Source organism: Cheilinus undulatus, linkage group 24 (genome assembly GCF_018320785.1).
Source record: "Cheilinus undulatus linkage group 24, ASM1832078v1, whole genome shotgun sequence".
In the NCBI taxonomy this organism is placed as follows: domain Eukaryota; kingdom Metazoa; phylum Chordata; class Actinopteri; order Labriformes; family Labridae; genus Cheilinus; species Cheilinus undulatus.
In genome coordinates, this window is record NC_054888.1 from 10214637 (window position 1) to 10234813 (window position 20177).

A 20177-nucleotide genomic window follows, 5' to 3' on the forward strand; every position below is an offset into this window, starting at 1 on the left:
AAATATCATGGGTTTCGAATGTCCGACAAAAACTAAATTACATTTTAGTCTAGTTTTAGTCATCTTCACGAAAACTAAACTTAGTTTTTGTCAGTTATAGTCATTAAAGATCTTTGTTTGTTGGTTTTAGTCTAGTTTTTGTCATGGAAAAAAAGGCTGTCGATGAATAGTTTTAGATGAGAGAGTCTCTTGCGCTTCAGCCCCTCCACAAAATGGAGGTCGGTGCTCACAGAAGGACCAGCAACAGTGTTTTAAATGTGTTTCAATGGATCTACCAGGTAAACCCCAATGGAGAAACTGGAGCACACGAATCACTTGATGACGTTTAATCAGGTGCAAAGGACTAACGTTTTGACGCGCACTGCGTCTTCATCAGAGTCAAACAGTAATGGTGCAGTTTGAAAACCTTAAATACCCTCCTGAATAAAGAGTTGCAACACTGATTGGTTGTATAGAGTGGGACGTCAGCCTGCAGTGGACCAATACTTTGAGAGCACTCGTGTCTAACCATCTATTCCAATCAGGAATATGTGAACATAATACACAACAAATATACACAAAATATACAATATGTACAAAATACATAAACCGACAATCAAAGACAGTAAATTTACAAAAAACACCAGAGGCTAAGTTCTTCATTCAGTCCAAATGGTTCAACCGTGTTAAGGATGTATATCCAAAATGTCTCCCTCCTGAGGAGCTGTGATTTGCCTGTTTGTAATGTCGTGCTATTGCATAGTCCATGTTGCTGTTGCGGATGGCTGCTTTTTGTTCTGCTATGCGTGCTTTGAGGGGACGTTTAGTCTGACCGATGTAAACCATACTGCAGGGACATTTGAGCATGTAGACGACGTGTGTGGTACTGCAGTTTATGAAGGAGTTTATGGGAAATCTTTTACCAGTCCGGGTAAAAACCAAACACTTCTGTCATCCCCCGGACTGGCAAAGATTTCCCATAAACTTCTTCACACGTCATCTACATGCTCAAATGTCCCTGCAGTATGGTTTACACCAGTTGTCAACAAGTTGCTCAGGAGGGAGGCATTTTGAATATACACTATATAATAGGCCTTCAAACCAAGGTTCATATGCAAATGATATTTTTCACTGATTTTCCTGAATAGTCGATGCAAATTAAAGTCAGTATAATTGTCAAGTCATCAACAATGGTTGATGACTTGAAAATTAGACAGAGTTTCAAAACATTTTATAGGTTGTAAAGAAGTGAAAATGGTCATTTGTTCAATCTGAGTTTCCTTAAATTGAGCTCACCTGGCAAACTAATAATCACAGGTGTCTGAGATCGATTTCAAATGCTTCTTTTACTAATAGTAAGACGCACATCTTTAATTTAAAGAGAAGAAATGAGAATTTAAAGAACAGTTGGAGGCAGACTGGTCAACATGGAGGCTGGCAGGGACTAAACACCATCAGTGTGGACACAACAGAGAATGAAGCTTGACCGCAGTGATTGATCATTCTTACAGTAGAGCACATAAAGAGTGATGGATGTTTTCAGCGCTGCCACGCGTGCATCTGTCTCCTCTCCTGCTGCTCCGTTTGTTCCGCGTGCAGCGTGCCGGGAACGCTGCAATTAAAGCAGATGAATACTGTGTTTATGGAGCTCTCCACTTGTGATTAAGCTGGGTGATTAGTACATGTGTAGGTGGTGATTATAAATTAAGAGCGGCTCCTTTGGATGAGGGAAGATGGAAGAGAAGATATAAATCCTCCCACTGAGAAGAGTTTGCTCTAAATCATCTTGCAGAACGTGAAGCCGAAACACTGGACATTTCTCTTTCTCTTTCCTCGTTTAAAGCTGGTAAAAAATAACCGTCTCTCAGACATCCTGCCTGGGTTGCCTGGAACCAGCAGCTGAACAAACCCATTATCCCCGGCCCCGCCGACCAGCCTGCTTGGAAGTCTCTCAAATGTCATTCGTGATGAGAGCATCCGTGGAGGAAAATATTGAACTGACAGGAGAGCGAGCCAGCTGCAGCGCTCCTGGTTGGGGAGATTTAAAGCCGTGATTTTGAGCTTACCGTGAATTATCAGGCAAAAAGTGGACTATTATTCACTTCAGCTGCAGGGAAGCAGGTCGTATCTGGAACACGCTTAGGGATGGGAGCTTCACATTTGTGTTGCAAAACTTCTGGATGATTTTGGGAATCTAAATGGTAAAAACATGTATTTTGAGATCTAAATGACTGATAGTTTAACAAAGAATTGAAAAATAAACGCGTTTTAGGGTCATAATGATGAACCGGTACAAAAAGACAGATAATGTACATACTTTGAGGGGCTCGGTTACAAACAGGTGCAAAAGGAATTTCCAGAAATCACATCTATGTTGGTCCAAAGGACTCATAAGGAAAAAAGATGGGGAGATTTGCATGTTTGGGGGTCTAAATTACTAATAGGTACTACATATATGGGAAATTAATGCATTTTAGGGTGTTAAAAAACTCAGAAGATTTGTGTATTTCAGGGTCTATTTAGCAATCGGGTGCATATGATTTAACATATTAGAGGAGGATAAAGAAAAAATAGGCATAAAGATTGATATGGTTTGTGTGTTTTGGGGTATAAATAAATATATGTGCCATAATATTGAGACAACATACATATATTAAAGTCATACAGGTCTAACATGTACAAAAAAGTGAGAGATTTCCATGTTTGGGGTCAAAATGACTAATAATTGCAAAAAGAGTTTGAAAATTAGTGTATTCAAGGGTCAAAATGAGAAAACAGTACCAAAAAATTCAGAAAGTTTTTGTATTTAAGTGTCTAAATGGCTGACAGGGACTTTGGAGATTTTCCAAATTTGGGGTCAAAATGGGAAACAGTCAGTTGAAAGTCGATGTATTTTAGGGTCTTAATTACCGATAAATGCCGAAACATTTGAAGGGGACTAAAAATGATAGGAGGCTAAAAGAAAAAAGAAAAAGAATTGGGATGTTTATGTGTTTCGGGGTATAAATGGCTGATAAGTACAAAATGATTCACACATTTAAGGGTCTAAGACAAACAGATTCAAAGATTAAGAGTATTTGTGTATTTTGGGGTCTAAATGGCCAACATGTACAAAAAGAGTTGGAAGCTTTCCATATGTGGGGTTGGAAAGGTTAATAACTCTACATGGATTTGGAAAATAAGTGTATTCAAGGGTCAAAATGTCAAAAAGGTACAAAAACATCCAGAAAGTTTATGTTTTTAAAGTTTAAATGGCTAACATGTACTAATTATTTTCTTTTGGATTCCTTATTCTGGGTCAAAATCACAAATTGGTTCTAAAGATACTGGAAGTTCATGCATTTTAGGGTTTTAATCACCAATAGCCTTGAGTCTAGCTGACCGATGGATGCAAAAAGATTTGGACAATTTGTGCATTTTGAGGTCTAAATTTCTAACAGGAACCAAGAAGTTTGGAAGATTTCAACATTTGGGGTCTAAATGACTTATGAAGCCAAAAACATTTGGATTTGTTGCGTATTTAAGGGCCAAAATGAATAAAAGGGTAAAAAAAAAAAAAAAAGTCTGGAAGAAATATGTTATTCAGGGTCTTAATGACTAACTTGTACAGAAAGATTCTGGAGGTTTTTATTTTTGGGGTCTAAATTACTTATAGTTAAAATTGGAATTGGAATTTCAGCGTATTTGAGGGAATGAATGGCACATAGGTATGAAGACATTTGGCAGATTTGGGGTCCAAAAGGTTAAGATTTAGAAGAATACCTAGTTTGGCATTGAAAGACAGATAGGTACAAAAACTTTTTGGAGATTTTGGGGTTTAAATGGTTAAAGTTTTGAAGACCACCTAGTTGGGAGTCAAAATGACAGAAAGTACAAAAATATTTGGGAGATCAGGGGCCTTAAATGGTTAAGATTTGGAAGACTACTTAGTTTGGGGTCAAAATGACAAAAAGGTACAAAAAAATTTGGGAGATTTTGGGTCTAAATGGTCTAGATTTGTTAAAATACATAGTTTTGGGTCTAACTGACAAAAAGGTACAAAACACTTTGGGGGATTTGGGGGATTAAATGGTTAACATTTGGAAAAACAAACTAGTCTGGGGTCTAAACAACAAAAAGATATGAAACATTTGGGAGATTTTGGGGTCTAAATGGTTCACATTTGGAAGAATACCTAGTTTGGGGTCTTAATGGGTAAGATTGGAACAATACCTAATTTGGCTCTAAATAACAACTAAGTACAAAACATCTGGCATATTTGGGGGTCTGAGTAGTTAAGATTAGGGAGAGTACCTAGTTTGGGGTCTAAACGAAAAAAAGGTACAAAAACATTTGGAAAAATTGGGGGTCTTAAAGGTTAAGATTTGGAATGCCTAGTTTGGGTTCTAAATTTCCAAAAGGTCCAAAAACATTTGGGAGGGTTGGGGGGCTAAATGGTTAAGATTTGGAAAAATACCTACTTTGGGGTCTAAATGACAAACAGGTACAAAAACACCTGATGAGAATCATGCACCTCAGCGCCTACATGTCTAATTTGTGCAAAAATATTTGGGAGATTTTCCTATTTTTGGGTTTAAATTTATAATATGAACAACAAATTCTGTAATAAGTTCCGTAGATCTCCTCCACACAGCTATATTGTACTCCATCTCTGATCAAAGCATTTCCACTAAAAGAAGATATTCACAAATCACTCGTTTTATTTTTGCAACCATTAAACACCTCTCTGCTTGCAGGTGTATTATCTCAGTCTTTGATGGCATGCATCTCCTTTGCACTCTTGAATTCCTTCCTGTCATTCATACAAATTATGCTCCAGCTTACTCTGCTATTCTACAGGCTGAACTTTATTGAACTCAGCCTACTTCGGTTTACCACAGTACGGGATTTAAAATGCTCTCAAAGTCACAAACAACTGTGAATAGTCATTTCTTTCATGATGTTTGGAGAAACTTTAACACCTTCCACCAGGTCTTAAAGGGTTTACTCCAGGGTATCAGTTGGTCTCTGTCCAAGAACTCGACCCCTCCAACTCAGTGTGTTTTCAGGTGAGGACTCGTGAAAGAGACGCGGGCACATTAGCAGAGCCGAGGCTCCCACTCAGAGCCCAGCGAGGATTAATAACCTGTCACTGTGGGCTGCTTTCCACTCCTGCGCCTCACTGTTTCCCTCTGCGGAGGAGGAGAATGATACACTCCTCCTGCATGCTTGTGTTTTCCCTGCCAACAACGTATACACAACAGCCGGAGTGCAAGTCACACATCATTGTGTGTTTCACCGTGGCCTATGGCAACCGAAGACAAAGCAGTAATTGGTGGAGGAAAACCAATTACATAGCTCAGACTCTGAGGCTGTTTAAAATGTTGGAGGTTATTTAGCGACACATGACCTCAGACCAACAGCTGGTGGGCAAATCATCAGCGACAGGCAGCGTACGTCAGTGTGCATTTCCATGACATCACCTTTACACCTTGAGACATACAACCCAAATTCCAAAAAAGTTGGGACACTGACTAAAATATGAATAATAAGCAAATGCAATAATTTTCAATTCTCATAAACCCATTTTTTATTCGTAATAGAAGATAAACAACATATATGTTGAAATGGAGACATCTTACCATTCCATGAAAAAAACTAGTTCATTTTGAGTTTAAAGCTGAAACGGATCTCAAAAAAGTTGGGATGGGGCAACAAAAGGCTGGAAAAGTAAGTGGTACCAATGAAAAATAAGCATTTTGCAGCTAATTACAGGGAAGGCAACAGAGAAGTGACACAGCTGAGTATAAAATGAGTATTTTGAAGAGGCAGAGTCTCTCAGAAGTAAAGCATGGGCAGAGGTTCACCAAGCTTTGAAAAATTTCATCTAAAAACTGTGGAAAATTGCAAATACTTTGATTATCCCGCCATGTGTAGTCCATAATATCATCAAAATATTCAGAGAATCTGGAGAAATCTGTGTGCACAATGGGAAAGGCCAAAGGTCTTTCTTTCTTTCTTTCTTTATTCTTTTTTCGAACACGTAAAAAAATCGAAAATAATAATAATAATAATAAACAAATAAATTTAAAAAAACAATCAGAAATAGTCACCATACAAAAATATAGTCACCTATGCGTAATAAAATTGAAAAAGATAGACTACCAGGTCAATACTGGATGCTGCTGATCTTTGGACCCTCAAGTGGCCCTGCAAAAAAAAAAAAAAAAAAAAAAAAAATTAAAGCAAAATAAATAACATTTAAAATGGACTGAGGCAAAATGGAAAACTGTTCTGTGGTCACATGAATCAAAATTTTAAATTCTTTTTGTAATCCATGGATGCTGTGTCCTGCAGACTAAAGAAAAGAGGAACCATCCAGCTCGTTATCAGTGCACAGTTCTAAATCCTGCATCTCTTATAGTATGGGGTTACTTTAGTGCCTATGGCGAGGGCAGCTTACACATCTGGAAATTCACTATCAGTGCTCTAGGTTAAGGGGAAACATGCTTCCATCCAGACAACGTCTCTTTCAGGGAAGGCATATTTCAGCAAAACCACATACTGCATCCATCACAACAGCATGAGTGTTGGATCAGTAGCAATGGTGTTGGCACCCTGGCTAACAGTTACGTCATTTTAAAGCTGAACAGTGTGTCAAGCTGTTGTTGGGTTTTGACCGCTTTTCTCCCACCTTTCTTTCGCCATTCTTAACCAACTTCCACAGGTTTCATTCTATTTTTTGCCTCCTTTAACCCATTTTTCTAAGCACTTTTCACCATTTTTCCACCAATTTGTGCCATGTTAACTCACTTTGCCTTTTTTTTTGCAATCATTTCTTAACTTTTTCCTCAAAGTTATTTCAGTTCCCTCTACTTTATTCTCTGGCATCCTGACATTCGTTCAGGACATGGCGTAGCTAAGAAGTCTGACATTACTTTCAAAATGGTATATTCAATAGGCCAACCCTCAACGGTAACAACAGCAAAAAAGGCTGTTCTGTTTACTCTGTTAACAGAAAACCTCAACTTTTTTGAGTAATGTTGCTGCCATCAAAATGAGCTTATATTTATCATGAAATAGTAAAATTTATCAACATAGGATATGTTGTTTATGCTCTATTGTGAATAAAATGGGTTTATGAGATCTGAAAATCAGTTTACATTTTATAGTGTCCCAACTTTTTTGGATTTTTGGTTGTATATTTTATGTTAGGTTTGTTTCTTTCTGTATAAAAGCTTCATAAAAATGATAACCTTTACCCTAAGCAGGAGTGTAATGGGGTTTTATTTTGAAATTTTTTGCATGCATTTCTATTCTGACTGTGGCGGTGTTCTGACTTAAGAGCATCCATCTACTACACAAAGTTTGGATGTTTTCCTGTGTTTTAATTCCTTGGGGAGGAATTAAAAATGTTGTTTGACCCTGGGCGTAGAGGGTTAAGCAGAGGCCTGCAGGTGTCTGTGGTTGAATCCAGCATTAAAAGCAGCCCGGTGAACGCGGCGTGGGCGGAGGGAACAACCTTGAAGAAGCAGCTGCACATAAAACAAGAGCGCTGCCATTAAGTTGTCATAGCATCTAACTGATGTGTATCTGATGGCCGCCACAGGCCTCTGTGGGCTCAGACACAACTATTCAGCCAGCTTTCCATCAAACAAACAGGCTAATTGACTCATGCTGCTCGTCCTCGTTCATGTTTTGCAACGCGGAAGTCACCAGGGAGGGGGGGTGCGTCCACTAAAAGAGCCGCCCTGCAGATTTAGAGCAGTGCTTTATTGGAAAGAAGTAGAGGGGTGGTCTCAGGGCGCCGCGTCCCCGTCCAGTCAGCATGGAGAGCACTTAAAACTTTAAAGGAATGCTTCAAGTGCTCCTTTCTCTCTTTTCCCTCTTATATCCTGAGTGTCTCTCGCTCGCCCTGCTCTCCCGGGCTTGCGGAGCTTCCCGGGTGACTGTGCAGCAAGTTCGTCCCGCACATTCATCACTGCCACCCGGGCAGGAGGGATAATATATTCCTCCGCTGGCTGCACGGCGTTGCACACATTACTCATCTTTATATGGGTGAGGCAGGCGGAGGAGGATGGGGGTGAGGTGGGGTTGGCGGGGGGGGCTTGTTCGATGAGGTCTGTATGAATTTTTCCATTGCTTTCAGCGTTTTCTACAATCACAGCGACCAACACAAACGGCGGTTAATGGAGGCGAAATGAAGTGTGCAGCCGTCGCCTATGACTGCCATCACTGCCGCCTGTCTGTCCCAGCATGCTTTGCACACACAGGGACCGACTTTCTGTTCAATACAGTTCCACTGGCGTTCCTGAACACAGCCTGCCTCGTCTCCGGAGGGTTGCTGAGGGTCGTTACTTGGCCTGAAGTCAGAGCTGTCATAGGTGGCGAAACAACCAGTGATAGAGGATGGAGAGAGCAGTTTAGTTTAAAATGGCGAGGAAAACATGGAAGACAGGGACATATGGACACAAATATTACTTAAGATAACTTTTATTTATCTAAAACTCTTATAACCATCCTTATAAACATGTCAACTTTCAGATTATGTTAAATCTATCCATCCATTTTCCTCTGCTTATCCAGGGTCAGGTCGCTAAGCATGTCAACCCAGACATCTCTCTCCCCAGCAACACCTCCTGGGGGATTCAAGGCGCTCCCTGGCCAGCTGAGATATATAATGCCTCCAGTGAGTTCTGGGTCTACCCCGGGGTCTCCCTCAAGTTGGATGTGCCCGGAGGACTTCCACAAGGAGGTAACTGGAAGGCATCCTGATTAGATGCCTTAACCACCTTAACTGGTCTACCCCCAGGGTCTCCTTCCAGTTGGATGTTCCTGGAGGACCTCCACAGGGAGGCAACCAGGAGGCATCCTGATCAAATGCCCAAACCACCTCAACTGATCTACCCCTTGGTCTCCTTCAAGTTGGACGTGCCCGGAAGACCTCAACAGGGAGGTGACCAGGAGGCATCCTGACAAGATGCCCGAACCACCTCAAGTAGCGCCTTTTGATCACTTAAACCCACAATCTTTTTCTTTCGGTCGTTACCCAGAGTTCATGACTATAGGTGAGGGTTGGGACAATAATCAACCAGTAAATTGAGAGTTTAGCATCAGGCTCAGGTCCCTCCTCACCACGACGGTGCAGGACAACATCTGCAATACCACAGATGCTGCACCAATTCACCTGTCAATCTCATGGTCCCTTTTACCCTCAATCATGAACAAGACCCCGAGGCACTTGAACTCCTTCACTTGGGGCAAAGACATCCTCCCAAATTAAATTTGGACCATAAAAACTGGAATACAGCACTATTTTAGTGTCTTTAAGACATAATGCAGAAGTGCAGAGGCCCTGCAAGCTGCAGAATAATATCTTTATCCTAATTTTCCTCCTTCTCAGTTGATTTATTCCCTCAGTAAACATTTTCCTGATTAGTTTATGGTCTTGATCTTTAGTTTGTCTTCTTCAATAAAACATGATCTTCATTTTGTAGATGAACACGGCTGGCTGCATCATGAACTTACTGTTTGCAGGCCTGCCCAGTGCAATTGCCCCTAATAGGCCCTGTGAATGGTTTCCATGCCTGATAGAATTCAAGAACATGAACATATGTACATCAGAGTGCATCTCTTTGGCCTGACTCAGATTAGATTTAGGAGCTGACTGAAAGGAAAAGTTTGTTACAGAGCTATCGCTGTGGTCATATAAGCAAGGTGGCTTTATTTTTGGTATTTTTTGAATGTCTTATCATGGCAAGACACAGTCCAAAATCACTGGCCTGTTGCAGCTATAACAGCCTCTACTCTTCGTGGAAGTGTTTTTGAGGGAATGTATGCCCACTCATTCTGTAGAGCAGGGGTGTCAAACTCAATCACAGCAGGGGCTGATTCTGGATTTAGGTCTAACCTGAGAGCCTACTAGAGTCAATACAACTTTGAACTATCAACCCTAATTTTCACCAGCAATAAAATATGAGAGATCCAGCACTGATAATAAATCATTTGGAAATTCAAGAAGTAAAAATGATAAGTTTAAAGGCTCAAACTCTGAGATAAAAAGTCCAGCTTATGAGTTCAAAAGGTCAGAGTACAATATTAAAAATAGAAAAATGTTTGTAAAGAGAAAATACATGAGAACAAAGTTGAAATCATAAGTTTAAAAGACAAATATGAATTAACATTGTAAATTGTGAGTCTGATAGGTAAAAATATGGGACTAAAAAGCCAAAGTTAGGAGTTGAAAAAGTCAAAATATGTGCTAAAATTCAAAATAATAATGTTTAAAAAAAAAAGGAAAAATAGGATTTTAATTTAAAATTGTGAATATGAAATATCAAAATATGATGTAAAAATGAGTACAGGTTTGATACCATGAGTTCAAGAGTCAAAATATGGGATTTAAAATCCAAAGTTAGGAGTTGAAATGGTCAAAATATGAGCTAAAATTCAGAATAATGAGTTGAAAAGGTGAAAATCTGAATTATAATTTAAACTTATGAATCTTAAAAGTCAGAATATGATTTAAAAAGTAAAAATTATGAACTAAGAGTGTCAAAATATCAGAAAAAAATTAAATCATGAGTTAAAATGTCAAAATATGGGATTAAAAAGCCAAAGTTAGGAGTTGAAAATGTCAAAATACGAGCTAAAATTGGAAATAATTACATAAAAAACTAAAAATATAACTAAGAATTTAAAATTGTGAATCTGAAAGGTCAAAATATGAAATAAAGAGTAAAAATAATAAACTTAACATGTCAAATGTGAAAAAAAAGAATGTAATCATGGGTTTAACAGTCATAATATGTGATGAAAAAGCCAAAGTTAGGTGTTAAAAATGTCAAAATCCGAGCTAAAATTCAAAATAATGACTTAAAAAGTTTAAAATATGACTTAAATTTAAAATAGTGAATCTAAAAGTTTAAAATATGATATAAAAAGTAGAAATTATGAAATAAAAATATCAAATTATGAGAAAAGTTGAAATCATGAGTTTAAAAGTCAAAATATCGGATTAAAAAGTCAAAGTAAGGAATTGAGAAGGTCAAAATATGAGCTAAAATTCAAAAATAATGACTTGAAAAGTTAAAAATATGACTTAAAATTTAAAAAATGTGATTCTAAAAGATAAAAATGACATGTAAAGTCTAAATTTTGATTTAAAAAGGTCAGGGATTAAACAATAGTTTGACTAATAATCTTGAGATGCAAAATTGAAAATATGAAATTAAAACACAAATATATTTCTTGACTTTTTATCTTTTTTTGTACTCTTTACTTTTTCAGATTTGTATGGCTTAACAAGGATATTTTTAAACATTAATTGTGTTCCTTTGTCTTCATGGTGTAATGGTATCCATGAATACTGATGAGCCAGTGTCTGGACCTTCCTGACAGAGGTGTCTTTATACTATCACTTCAGACACATCCACTGCACTCCCCATTTCACTAGGTAATAGTGAGACTACTACATTCAAAAGGGGAATATTTTCTATAGGCGCTGTTGTAAGCCAACATGGTTCTTCTGCTTCTCACATCTTTGTTCAGCAGGTTGACTTCTCTGACCTCCTCCACATAAACCACTCTTTATGTCTTCTTTTAGTCTGAGCTGAACATGGGATCTGAATACAGTAAATGCCCCACTGCTCCTTGAACTCTCCCTGATATTCTCTAATCTGTGTCTCTTGAAAAGGAGGAGGGTTATTACAGTAAAATCTGAAAAAGGTTTTTAATAATGCCTTTAATGCTTCCTGTTAAGATGCATAATTAAATAATTCTAATGGAGGGTTCGTTCTATTCAAACGGCGCTCTCGAGGCGGGCAGCACTCGTGACAAAAGCTCGTTTAAAGAGCAAACCTCCAGCAGCGGGGATATTTAAGGTGAGCAGGTCTGCAGAGCTGCCCGTTTCTCTGCAGCAGCACCGAGAAAGAGGAGGAGGAGGGGGAACCACGGGGGGGATCCACGCGGGTAATTCATCGCCACTGCAGATGTTCAGCCAGTCAGGGTGCATCGATCCTGCTCTCTTTCCTGAAAACACGAGGTAAAACCTGGAGACGCTCTTTACCCAGACTTTTCAGGGGGGAAAAAACTAGCCTAAAGGGGGAAATGTATGGAGGCCCAGTACTGCAAGTGGATAAGCAAAAGGGAAGAAAAGTGACAGTGAAATAAATTGTAAAAATGATTAAAAAATCAACATAATGATTAATCAATTACAATTATACTTTTTATTCCCATAATTTTAAATTTTATGTCATGAAAAAATATATTTTTTGTATTTTTTCATTGCATAAACTCACCTTTTGAGTTACATATTAGAATTTTTGATCATATTCTGATTTTTCAATTTAAATTTTTCTATCTTAAATGCACAATTTTTGCTTTTCATGTTATTTTTGTCTTTTTGTATTAAAATTTGACTCCTTTTACGCCAAAATTCTGGCATTTTATTTAAATATTTTTGTCTTTTACTGTGAACTTTGATTTTATTTGTCATAATTTAGATTTTGTGACACAAGAGTAATTTCAATTTTCTTATTTTTGCTTTTAATGTCAGGATTTTGCCTTTTCTGTTTCATCTTGCAATTATGATATCTTATCCATTTATTATGACTTTAAATACCATAATTATGCCATTTTAAGTTAAAAAAAAATTGTCTCATAATTGTGATTTTAAAAAAGCATAAGCATAATGTTGCCTTTTTAATAATTGAGACTTTCATCTAATATTCCCCCATCCAATGTCATTATTCTGCCTCTTTATCTCATATTCATGACATTTTATCCAGTAATTGACTTTAAATGTCATAATTATGACCATTTAGCTCATAATTTCAACTTTTTATCTCTATCAGGGTGCTCTGGCTTCCTCCCACAGACCAAAAACATGCTTGTTAGGCTAGTTGGTGACTCTAAATTGCCCGCAGATGTGAGTGCACTGAGGCTTCCTCCCACAATCCAAAAACATGCTTGTTCGGCTAAATTGTGACTCTAAATTGCCCGTAGATGTGAGTGCGTTCAGGCTTCCTCCCATGATTCAAAAACCTGCTTGTTAGGCTAGTTGGTGACTCTAAATTGCCCGTAAATGTGAGTGCATTCAGGCTTCCTCCCACAGATCAGAAACATGCTTGCTAGGCTAGATGGTGATTCTAAATTGCCCTTAGATGTGAGTGCACTTGAGCTTCCACCTAGTGACCAAAAACATGCTTGATAGGCTCAGTTTTCACTTTTATCATTAAGTTCTGACTTTTTGGTTGTGTAATTTTGCCTCTTTATGCACATTTTGCCACTTTATTTCATCATCTTGGCTTTTTTTCCCCTCACAATTAGGATATCTCATTTCTAAATTTTAAATTTAAACTTCAAAATTCACTTTAAATTTCATAGCATGACCTTTCAATCTTTATTTTGATGTTTTATCTCAAAATGATGGCTTTTAAATCATATAATGTATTATAATATTGCCAATGTGCATTTATTGAAGTTGTAATTTTCCTTTAAATCAGATTAATTTCCTTGATCTCAAAATTTTGCTGTAAAATTTCACAATTTGGCCTTTTTTACTCATTATTTTAACTTTATATCATATATTATGACTTTCTATCTTAGAATTATGACTTTTAAATCACAAAGTGTGCCTTTTTAATGTCCATTTTCCTTTTTATGGCACCACTTTGTCTCTTTATCTCACATCTTTGACATTTTATCCCTATTTAAAACTTTTAATCACATTAATAAGATTTTAAATGACATAATTGTGGCCTGTTTGCTTGTAAATTAGATTATTTATGACTGTTTACTCCATAATCATGACTAAAGACTTCATCTTTATTTCATGGGTGCTTAATTTTCACATACATCTTTTTAATTCCCTGGCAGTCATGGGCTTCCATACTAATATCTGTGCCTGATCTCCAGCATCTGTTCGTCATCTTCTATATTTATCAACATTAGCCATAAACTGAGGCGGTAATGTCTGAGTAGGTGTGTTTCCGTGTTTCCTTCTGCTCTTCTAAGGTGGATAATGTCTTTTTTGGTGCAGCAGCTGCAGGGCAGATGGTGTGTTTTAATCAATTTTAACAACTAAATACCTTCTCCTTTAGATTTGGCTCCTCTCGTTTGACTATGCTGCATCTGTTTGCTGCAAATCATATAACTAATAGTGTTTCCTTGGCGGCGTAATGAATACCTGGAGGAGATTGTAGCTTTTAAAGGATGCTGATGGAAATAAAACACAGTATCCAGCATTAAATTAGAGGTTTGAGCCTGCTTTAATGCAATCTCAGAGTCGTTGGGTTTATTCAGCTGCTGCGACTCGTATATTTCATCTCATTGTGAGCGTGTTGGGGTTGATTTAAGGACAGTGGGACATGTGGACAGGAGGAGCCGGGGAAACAAACCGCTAAGCCGTCGGATTAAAGAAGAACTCCACAAACTCTACACATAAACATTGATTTACTCGACATAGATTGAACTGTGCCTTAAAAAACGGGTTCACAAAATAATCTTTGGCCTCAGTGAGGCACTAATTTCATCAATAAAAGCAAAGATACAGGTTTTCATATCTTAAAATCTCTGTTTCTTCACCAAAGATATCATCCTTGAGTCGCTGATCATTTTTGAGCCAGACTTTCCCTTGCAGATTGCATGAACCGCATTTAATCCACCATACAATCATGTCTTATCACTTTATCAGTGTCTAATTACAGCTGGCTCATTATCACAGCAGGGGTCCAATAAAATGAATTTGTCTCCTCCCAGTATTTATAATGCTCTGTCATTTAACGTCTTGTCAAACAGAGTCAAGAAATTGTCTGAGCATGCACTTTAAGCCTGTTTTGATGGTCTTAAGGTTTAGCCCACCACTAGTGCAACGCCAGCAATACTGCTGATTCAGCACAAATCCACCTGTCAATAATACAGTCCATTCTACCCTCATATCTGAACATGACTTTGACATACTTGAACTCCTTCACTTGGGAAAGAGTCTCTTTCCCTACTTGGAGGCAATCCCCCATTTTCCAGATTGACCAAACTTTGGGTCTAAAGTAGGCCTACTTTGGACCACATCTGGCCTACTTTGGGTGTAAAATTGAATACCTAGATTTGTGTTTAGTATAAGCAAATATTTGGTCAAAATGTTGTTCTACTTTGGGTGCAATTGAGCACCTTCTTGGGGCAAAATATAGGCCTATTCTTGGGCTAAATATTAATTATAAGATAGAATATTATAAGAGCCTATTTCAGATATCCAAAACAAGAACTTCTTTGGGTCAAAATGTACTGCTATCTTGGCTCTAAATATGAACGAACTTCTTATCTGCATAGAGGCCTACTTTGGGTCTAAATGTAGGCCCAATTTGGCCCTAAAACATGTGCCTATCTGAGGTCTTAATTTAGCACCTTTTTTGGTCTAAATGTTGACCTACTTTGGGGCTACATTAATGCTTTCCTTTGGATTTACTTTGGGTCTAAGGAAAGGCCTGGCTTTGGTCCAAATAAGACCTACTTTGAGTCTTGACACTGCCTTCTTTCAGCCTTGTTTTAGGTCTACTTCTGGTATGATAAAGATCTTAATATAAGCCTATTTTAGTTCTGCATATATAGCTTTACTTTTGGTCAACATGTAGACCTGCCTCAATTCTAAATGTGGGCCTAATTCTGGCCTAAATATAGGTCTATGTTGGTTCAAAATATAGGCCATGTTTGGGTCTAAAGACAGGCCTACTTCACATAGGCCTATTTGGGTGTAAAAATCATATCTAGTTTTGGCCTTTGTATAGGCCAATTTTTGGTCAAAATATTGCTCTACTTTGGGTGCAATTAAACACCTACTTTGGGTCTAAATACAGGCCTTCTTTGGGCCTTAATATAGACCTACTTTGGGTCTAAATATAGGCCTACTTTGGGTCTCAATATAGGCCTATATTTAGGTTTAAATATAGGCCTTCTTTAGGCCTTAACATAGGCCTACTTTGAGTCTAGGTATATACCTTCTTTGGGTCTTAATACTTGGGCTAAATGTAGGCCTAATTTGGGTCCAATTATAGGCCTACTTCAGGTCTTGAAAAGAGCTTATTTCAGGTATTGAAAAGGCCTACTTTGGAGAAAAATACATATAGTCATACTGTTGATCTGCATAAAGGCCTAATTTGGGTCTAAATATGTCCCTTCTTTATGTTTAACTTAAGCCCCTTTTTCAATCTAAATACAGGCCTACTTTGGGGTTACATTACTTCCTTCCTTTGGATCTACTTTGAGTCTAAGAAAAAGGCTAACTTTGGTCGAAATAAGACCAATAAGTCTTGACATTACCTTCTTTCGGCCTTCTTTTAGGTCTACTTCAGGTCTTGATAAAGATCTTTTTTGGGTCTAAATTTAGGCCTATTTTAGGTCTGCACATTGTTTTTCTTTTGGTCTAAATTCAGGTTTACATTAAGTCTAAAGGTGGGCCTCCTTCGGGTCTCCATATAGGTCTACGTTTGTTGGCCTATACTTTGGTCTACCTTTAGTCCATAGGCCTACTTTAGGTATACATATACGTCTACTTTGGGTCCAAATTCAGGTCTACTTTGGGCTTCTATATTGTCCTACTTTTGACACTTAGGGTCTAAATAAAGGCCTACTTTTGTTTTAAATGTAGGCCTTCTTTTGATTGAGGCATACAGTTTTTCCATCTAAACACAGCCCTGCTTTGGTTCTTATTGTAGACCTACTCTGGTTGTAATATTGACGGCTACTTTGGATCCAAATATAGGCCTATGTGGGTCAAGCAAAGGCATAACATAGGCCTAAATTCTGGTCTACTTTAGGTTTAAGTTGAGCATTTTTCACTCCAGATATAGCCCTACTTTGAGGCTAAATTAATGACTTCTTTGGGTCTAAGTATAGGACTTCTTTGGATCTAAATGGAAGCCTAGTGAAGGTCTACTTTGGGTAAACAAAAGCCTGCTTTTGGTCTAAAGAAGGCCTTTGTTCAGTGTTGATATTGGCCTATTTTCAGCCTTATTTTAGGTGTACTTTGGGTATGATATAGATCTAATTTGGGTCTAATTATGGGTCTACATATAGTTCCACTTTGATCTAAATATAGGTCTTCATCAGGTCTAAATATAGGCCTACTTTAAGTGTTATTATTAGACTTCACGTCTAAATAAAGACCTACAATGGTCCAAATATAGGTCTGCTTTGGGTCCAGTTAGGCCTCTACAGTCTAAATATAGGCCTTCTTGGGGCCATCTACCGCCTGGAGCAAGCAATTGACCTTTTTCCGGCAGATCAGTCATGGCACTGGACTTTGGGGCTCGGACCCTCATTCCAGCTGCTTTACACTGAGCTGCAAACTACCCCAATGGAAGCATTATATCAACGGCTGTAGATGCCAACAGAACTACATCATCTGCATAAAGAGATTCAGTTTTGAGGTTGCCAAACTGGAAACCTTCTTCCCCATTACTCTATAATAATATCATTGGTAAGACATTGGAGGTGTTACCCAGCAACTTTAAGTCTTCACTTGGCCACAGAAAAGCACACATTTACATTTATAAAACCTACAGAGAGAGCTGCGTGTTTAAAGCTCGTTCATGTAGAAAAATGTATGAAGAGGATGATGTCAAACCTCTCTCTCTAGAGTAACTTCCATAAAACCTGAAACACTGCCCATAATAATGTGATCCACAAATGTCACTGCTTTTTCCGTCCCTCCCCCATGAGACAAACGGTGCCCTTTAACTGAAATGTCTCCCACGGCTTTTTTTCACCTCCAGTCATCTGCTCGTCCCCCTGTGTTACCCGACACAGCGAGGACAAAAAAATGTTAAAATTTGGTTATTCTCATGCAGAGAGAACGCTTGTTAACTGAGGGGGGAATTTTTCTCCGAGCCACTGATGAACAAATTAGCAGCATCAAAACAACACGGGTTAGTGCTCATGCTTCACCGAGCAATGGGAGAAGGGCAAAAAAAGAGAAAATGTTAAGGGGAAGGCGAGGCATGGTCATGTTTTTTTCTTTTTTTTTTTCATCATCAGAAGAGGAAAAATGTCATGCAGAGCTGATTCAGATCACTTCTGGTAAAAAAAAAACTGCAGGTGAGTTAAGGATTCCTGGTGCCTCCTTCCTTGTTTAAAAGCCCCTCTGATTCTCATCGACTCCAAAAGGAAAGAAGCTCATACAAAAAAGGAAAAAGTGCCGAGAGGAGAGCACTTTAAGGTGGAGTAAAAAGAGAGAGGGAAAATAAAGGAGTTTAAAAAAATGTCTGCAGGTTTGCTGTCATGCACAAAAATCAGGCTATGGCGGTCAAAAAAGGGGAAAAATGTAGAAGAAAAGAAGAAAAATACCTTCAGCTCCGCCACCACCATTACTGTTGAAATCTCTGCCTTGTGCTCTGTTTGCCCCTGTATGGTGTTGAGGAGAATAAAAGGAAGAAATTTAAAGAGCTAAAAGATGAAAAAAAATTAAAAGGTTGCAGCAAACTCCTTTAGCCTGGAAGGGTCAAAAAAGCAAATATTGAGAAAACATTTCCATCAGCTTTGAAACACCTTTGCTGACAGCTCTTTAACATTAAAAAGTTCAGATCAGAATGCAGTTATCACTTAAAAAACAGAATAAAAATGAGACATTTGCAGCCATTTCTTCTTCAGGAACATCACTACTAATCGATTTTATAATGCATCTTCAAATGCATCTCGGTGCAAGATTGTCAAGTTTGCAGTTTTCCTGCAGATTTAGGCTTCTTTTTTTATACTGCAGCAGGTAGATTTTCTTGTCTGCTGGCTGAGTGGACCAAATTTTGATGTCAAGAAATGACTACTGAAAAAACATGAATCAATGCCGAGGAATCACATGAACTTAAAGGTTAAAAAAATCACAGTGTTACACCAAACATCACATAGAGTGCAAGTTAAATGATAATGGTCTGTACATAGGTCTACGGTAGGTTAATATAAACCAACTTTCAGTCTAAGATGGTCGAAATATAGGCCTACTTTGGGTCTAAAACTAGGCTGACTTGGGGTCAAAATATAAGCCTACTCTGAGTGTAAATATAGGCCTACTTTAGTTATAAACAAACAACTAATTTGGGTCTTGATATTGGCTTATTTTGGGTCTAAGTAAGGGTCTACTTTGGTCATAAATATACATCAACTCCAGGTCAAAATATTGGCCTACCTTTGCTCTAGATAAAGGTCTTCTCTAGGTCAACATATAGACCTACTTTGGGTATAAAAACAAAGAAATTGTTTGGTGATAGATAATATCCACTTTGAGTCTGAAATGCCTACGTTGGGTCAAAATATGGGTCTACTTTGGTCAAAACATAAGCCTACTTTAGGTCAACATACTTATAGGCCTACTTTGGATATAAAAATGAAGTTCTTTGGTTGTAGAAAAAAGTCTACATTGGGTCTAAATATAGACCTAGCTAGGGTCTTAATAAGGGTCTTCTTTGGTTAAAGATTAACAACAACTTTTTTGTCTACAGAGAAGCCTACTTTAACCTTAATTGCAGGCCTACTTTGTGTCTAAATAAGAGTTGTCTTTCTACTTTGTGTCTATATATAGGCTTACCTTGAGTCTAATTATAAGTCTAAATCAGGTCAAAATATAGATCTACTTTGGTTATAAAAATAAAGGACCTGTTTGGTTATAGATGATGTCCACTTTGAGTCTAAAAGGCCTACACTGGGTCCAATTAAAGGTCTACTTTGGGTCAAAATCAAGTCTTACCTAGGGCAACATATAGGCCTACTTTGGATATAGAAACAAAGATCTTCTTTGGATATTGACAAAAGCCCACTTTGAGTCTAAATATGGGCCTACATAGGGTCTAAATATTGGCTAAATGTGTCTAAAAGGGGTCTTCTTTGGTTATTAATATATAAATATTCTTTCGTCCTATATAAAGATCTTCTTTTGTTACAAACATACATCTACTTCTGATTAAAATATAAGCCTACCTTGGGTGAAAAAGAGGCCCATGTTGGGTCAAAATGTAGGACTACATTGGGACATATAATAAATGTCTTCTTTGGTTATGATTACAGGCCTACTTTGGCTCTTAATATAGGCCTACTCTTGGTCTACCTCAGCACAAAACCATCCACTCAGCTCTCTCTCCACTCCCTGGTAAACTGCCTCCACGACAACAAAGCTTGGATGACATCCAACCAACTTCAACTCAGCAGCAATATAACAGAGCTCATGGTTGTAGCCCCAA

At 38.0% G+C, this 20177-nt stretch overlaps 1 protein-coding gene across 2 annotated transcripts in view; it reads right to left on the reverse strand.

Moving 5' to 3' along the window:
* The window catches only part of nlgn4xa (neuroligin 4 X-linked a), a 175805-nt gene that overhangs the window by 104523 nt on the left and 51105 nt on the right, over positions 1-20177 (reverse strand). The window contains exon 3 of one of the 2 annotated variants that reach the window (XM_041781975.1): positions 18298-18354. The exons of the other annotated variant lie outside the window; for it this stretch is intronic. Coding sequence (XP_041637909.1) covers positions 18298-18354 — 57 coding nt within the window. The remainder of the gene's footprint in view (positions 1-18297; positions 18355-20177) is intronic. 2 annotated transcript variants of the gene reach the window in all.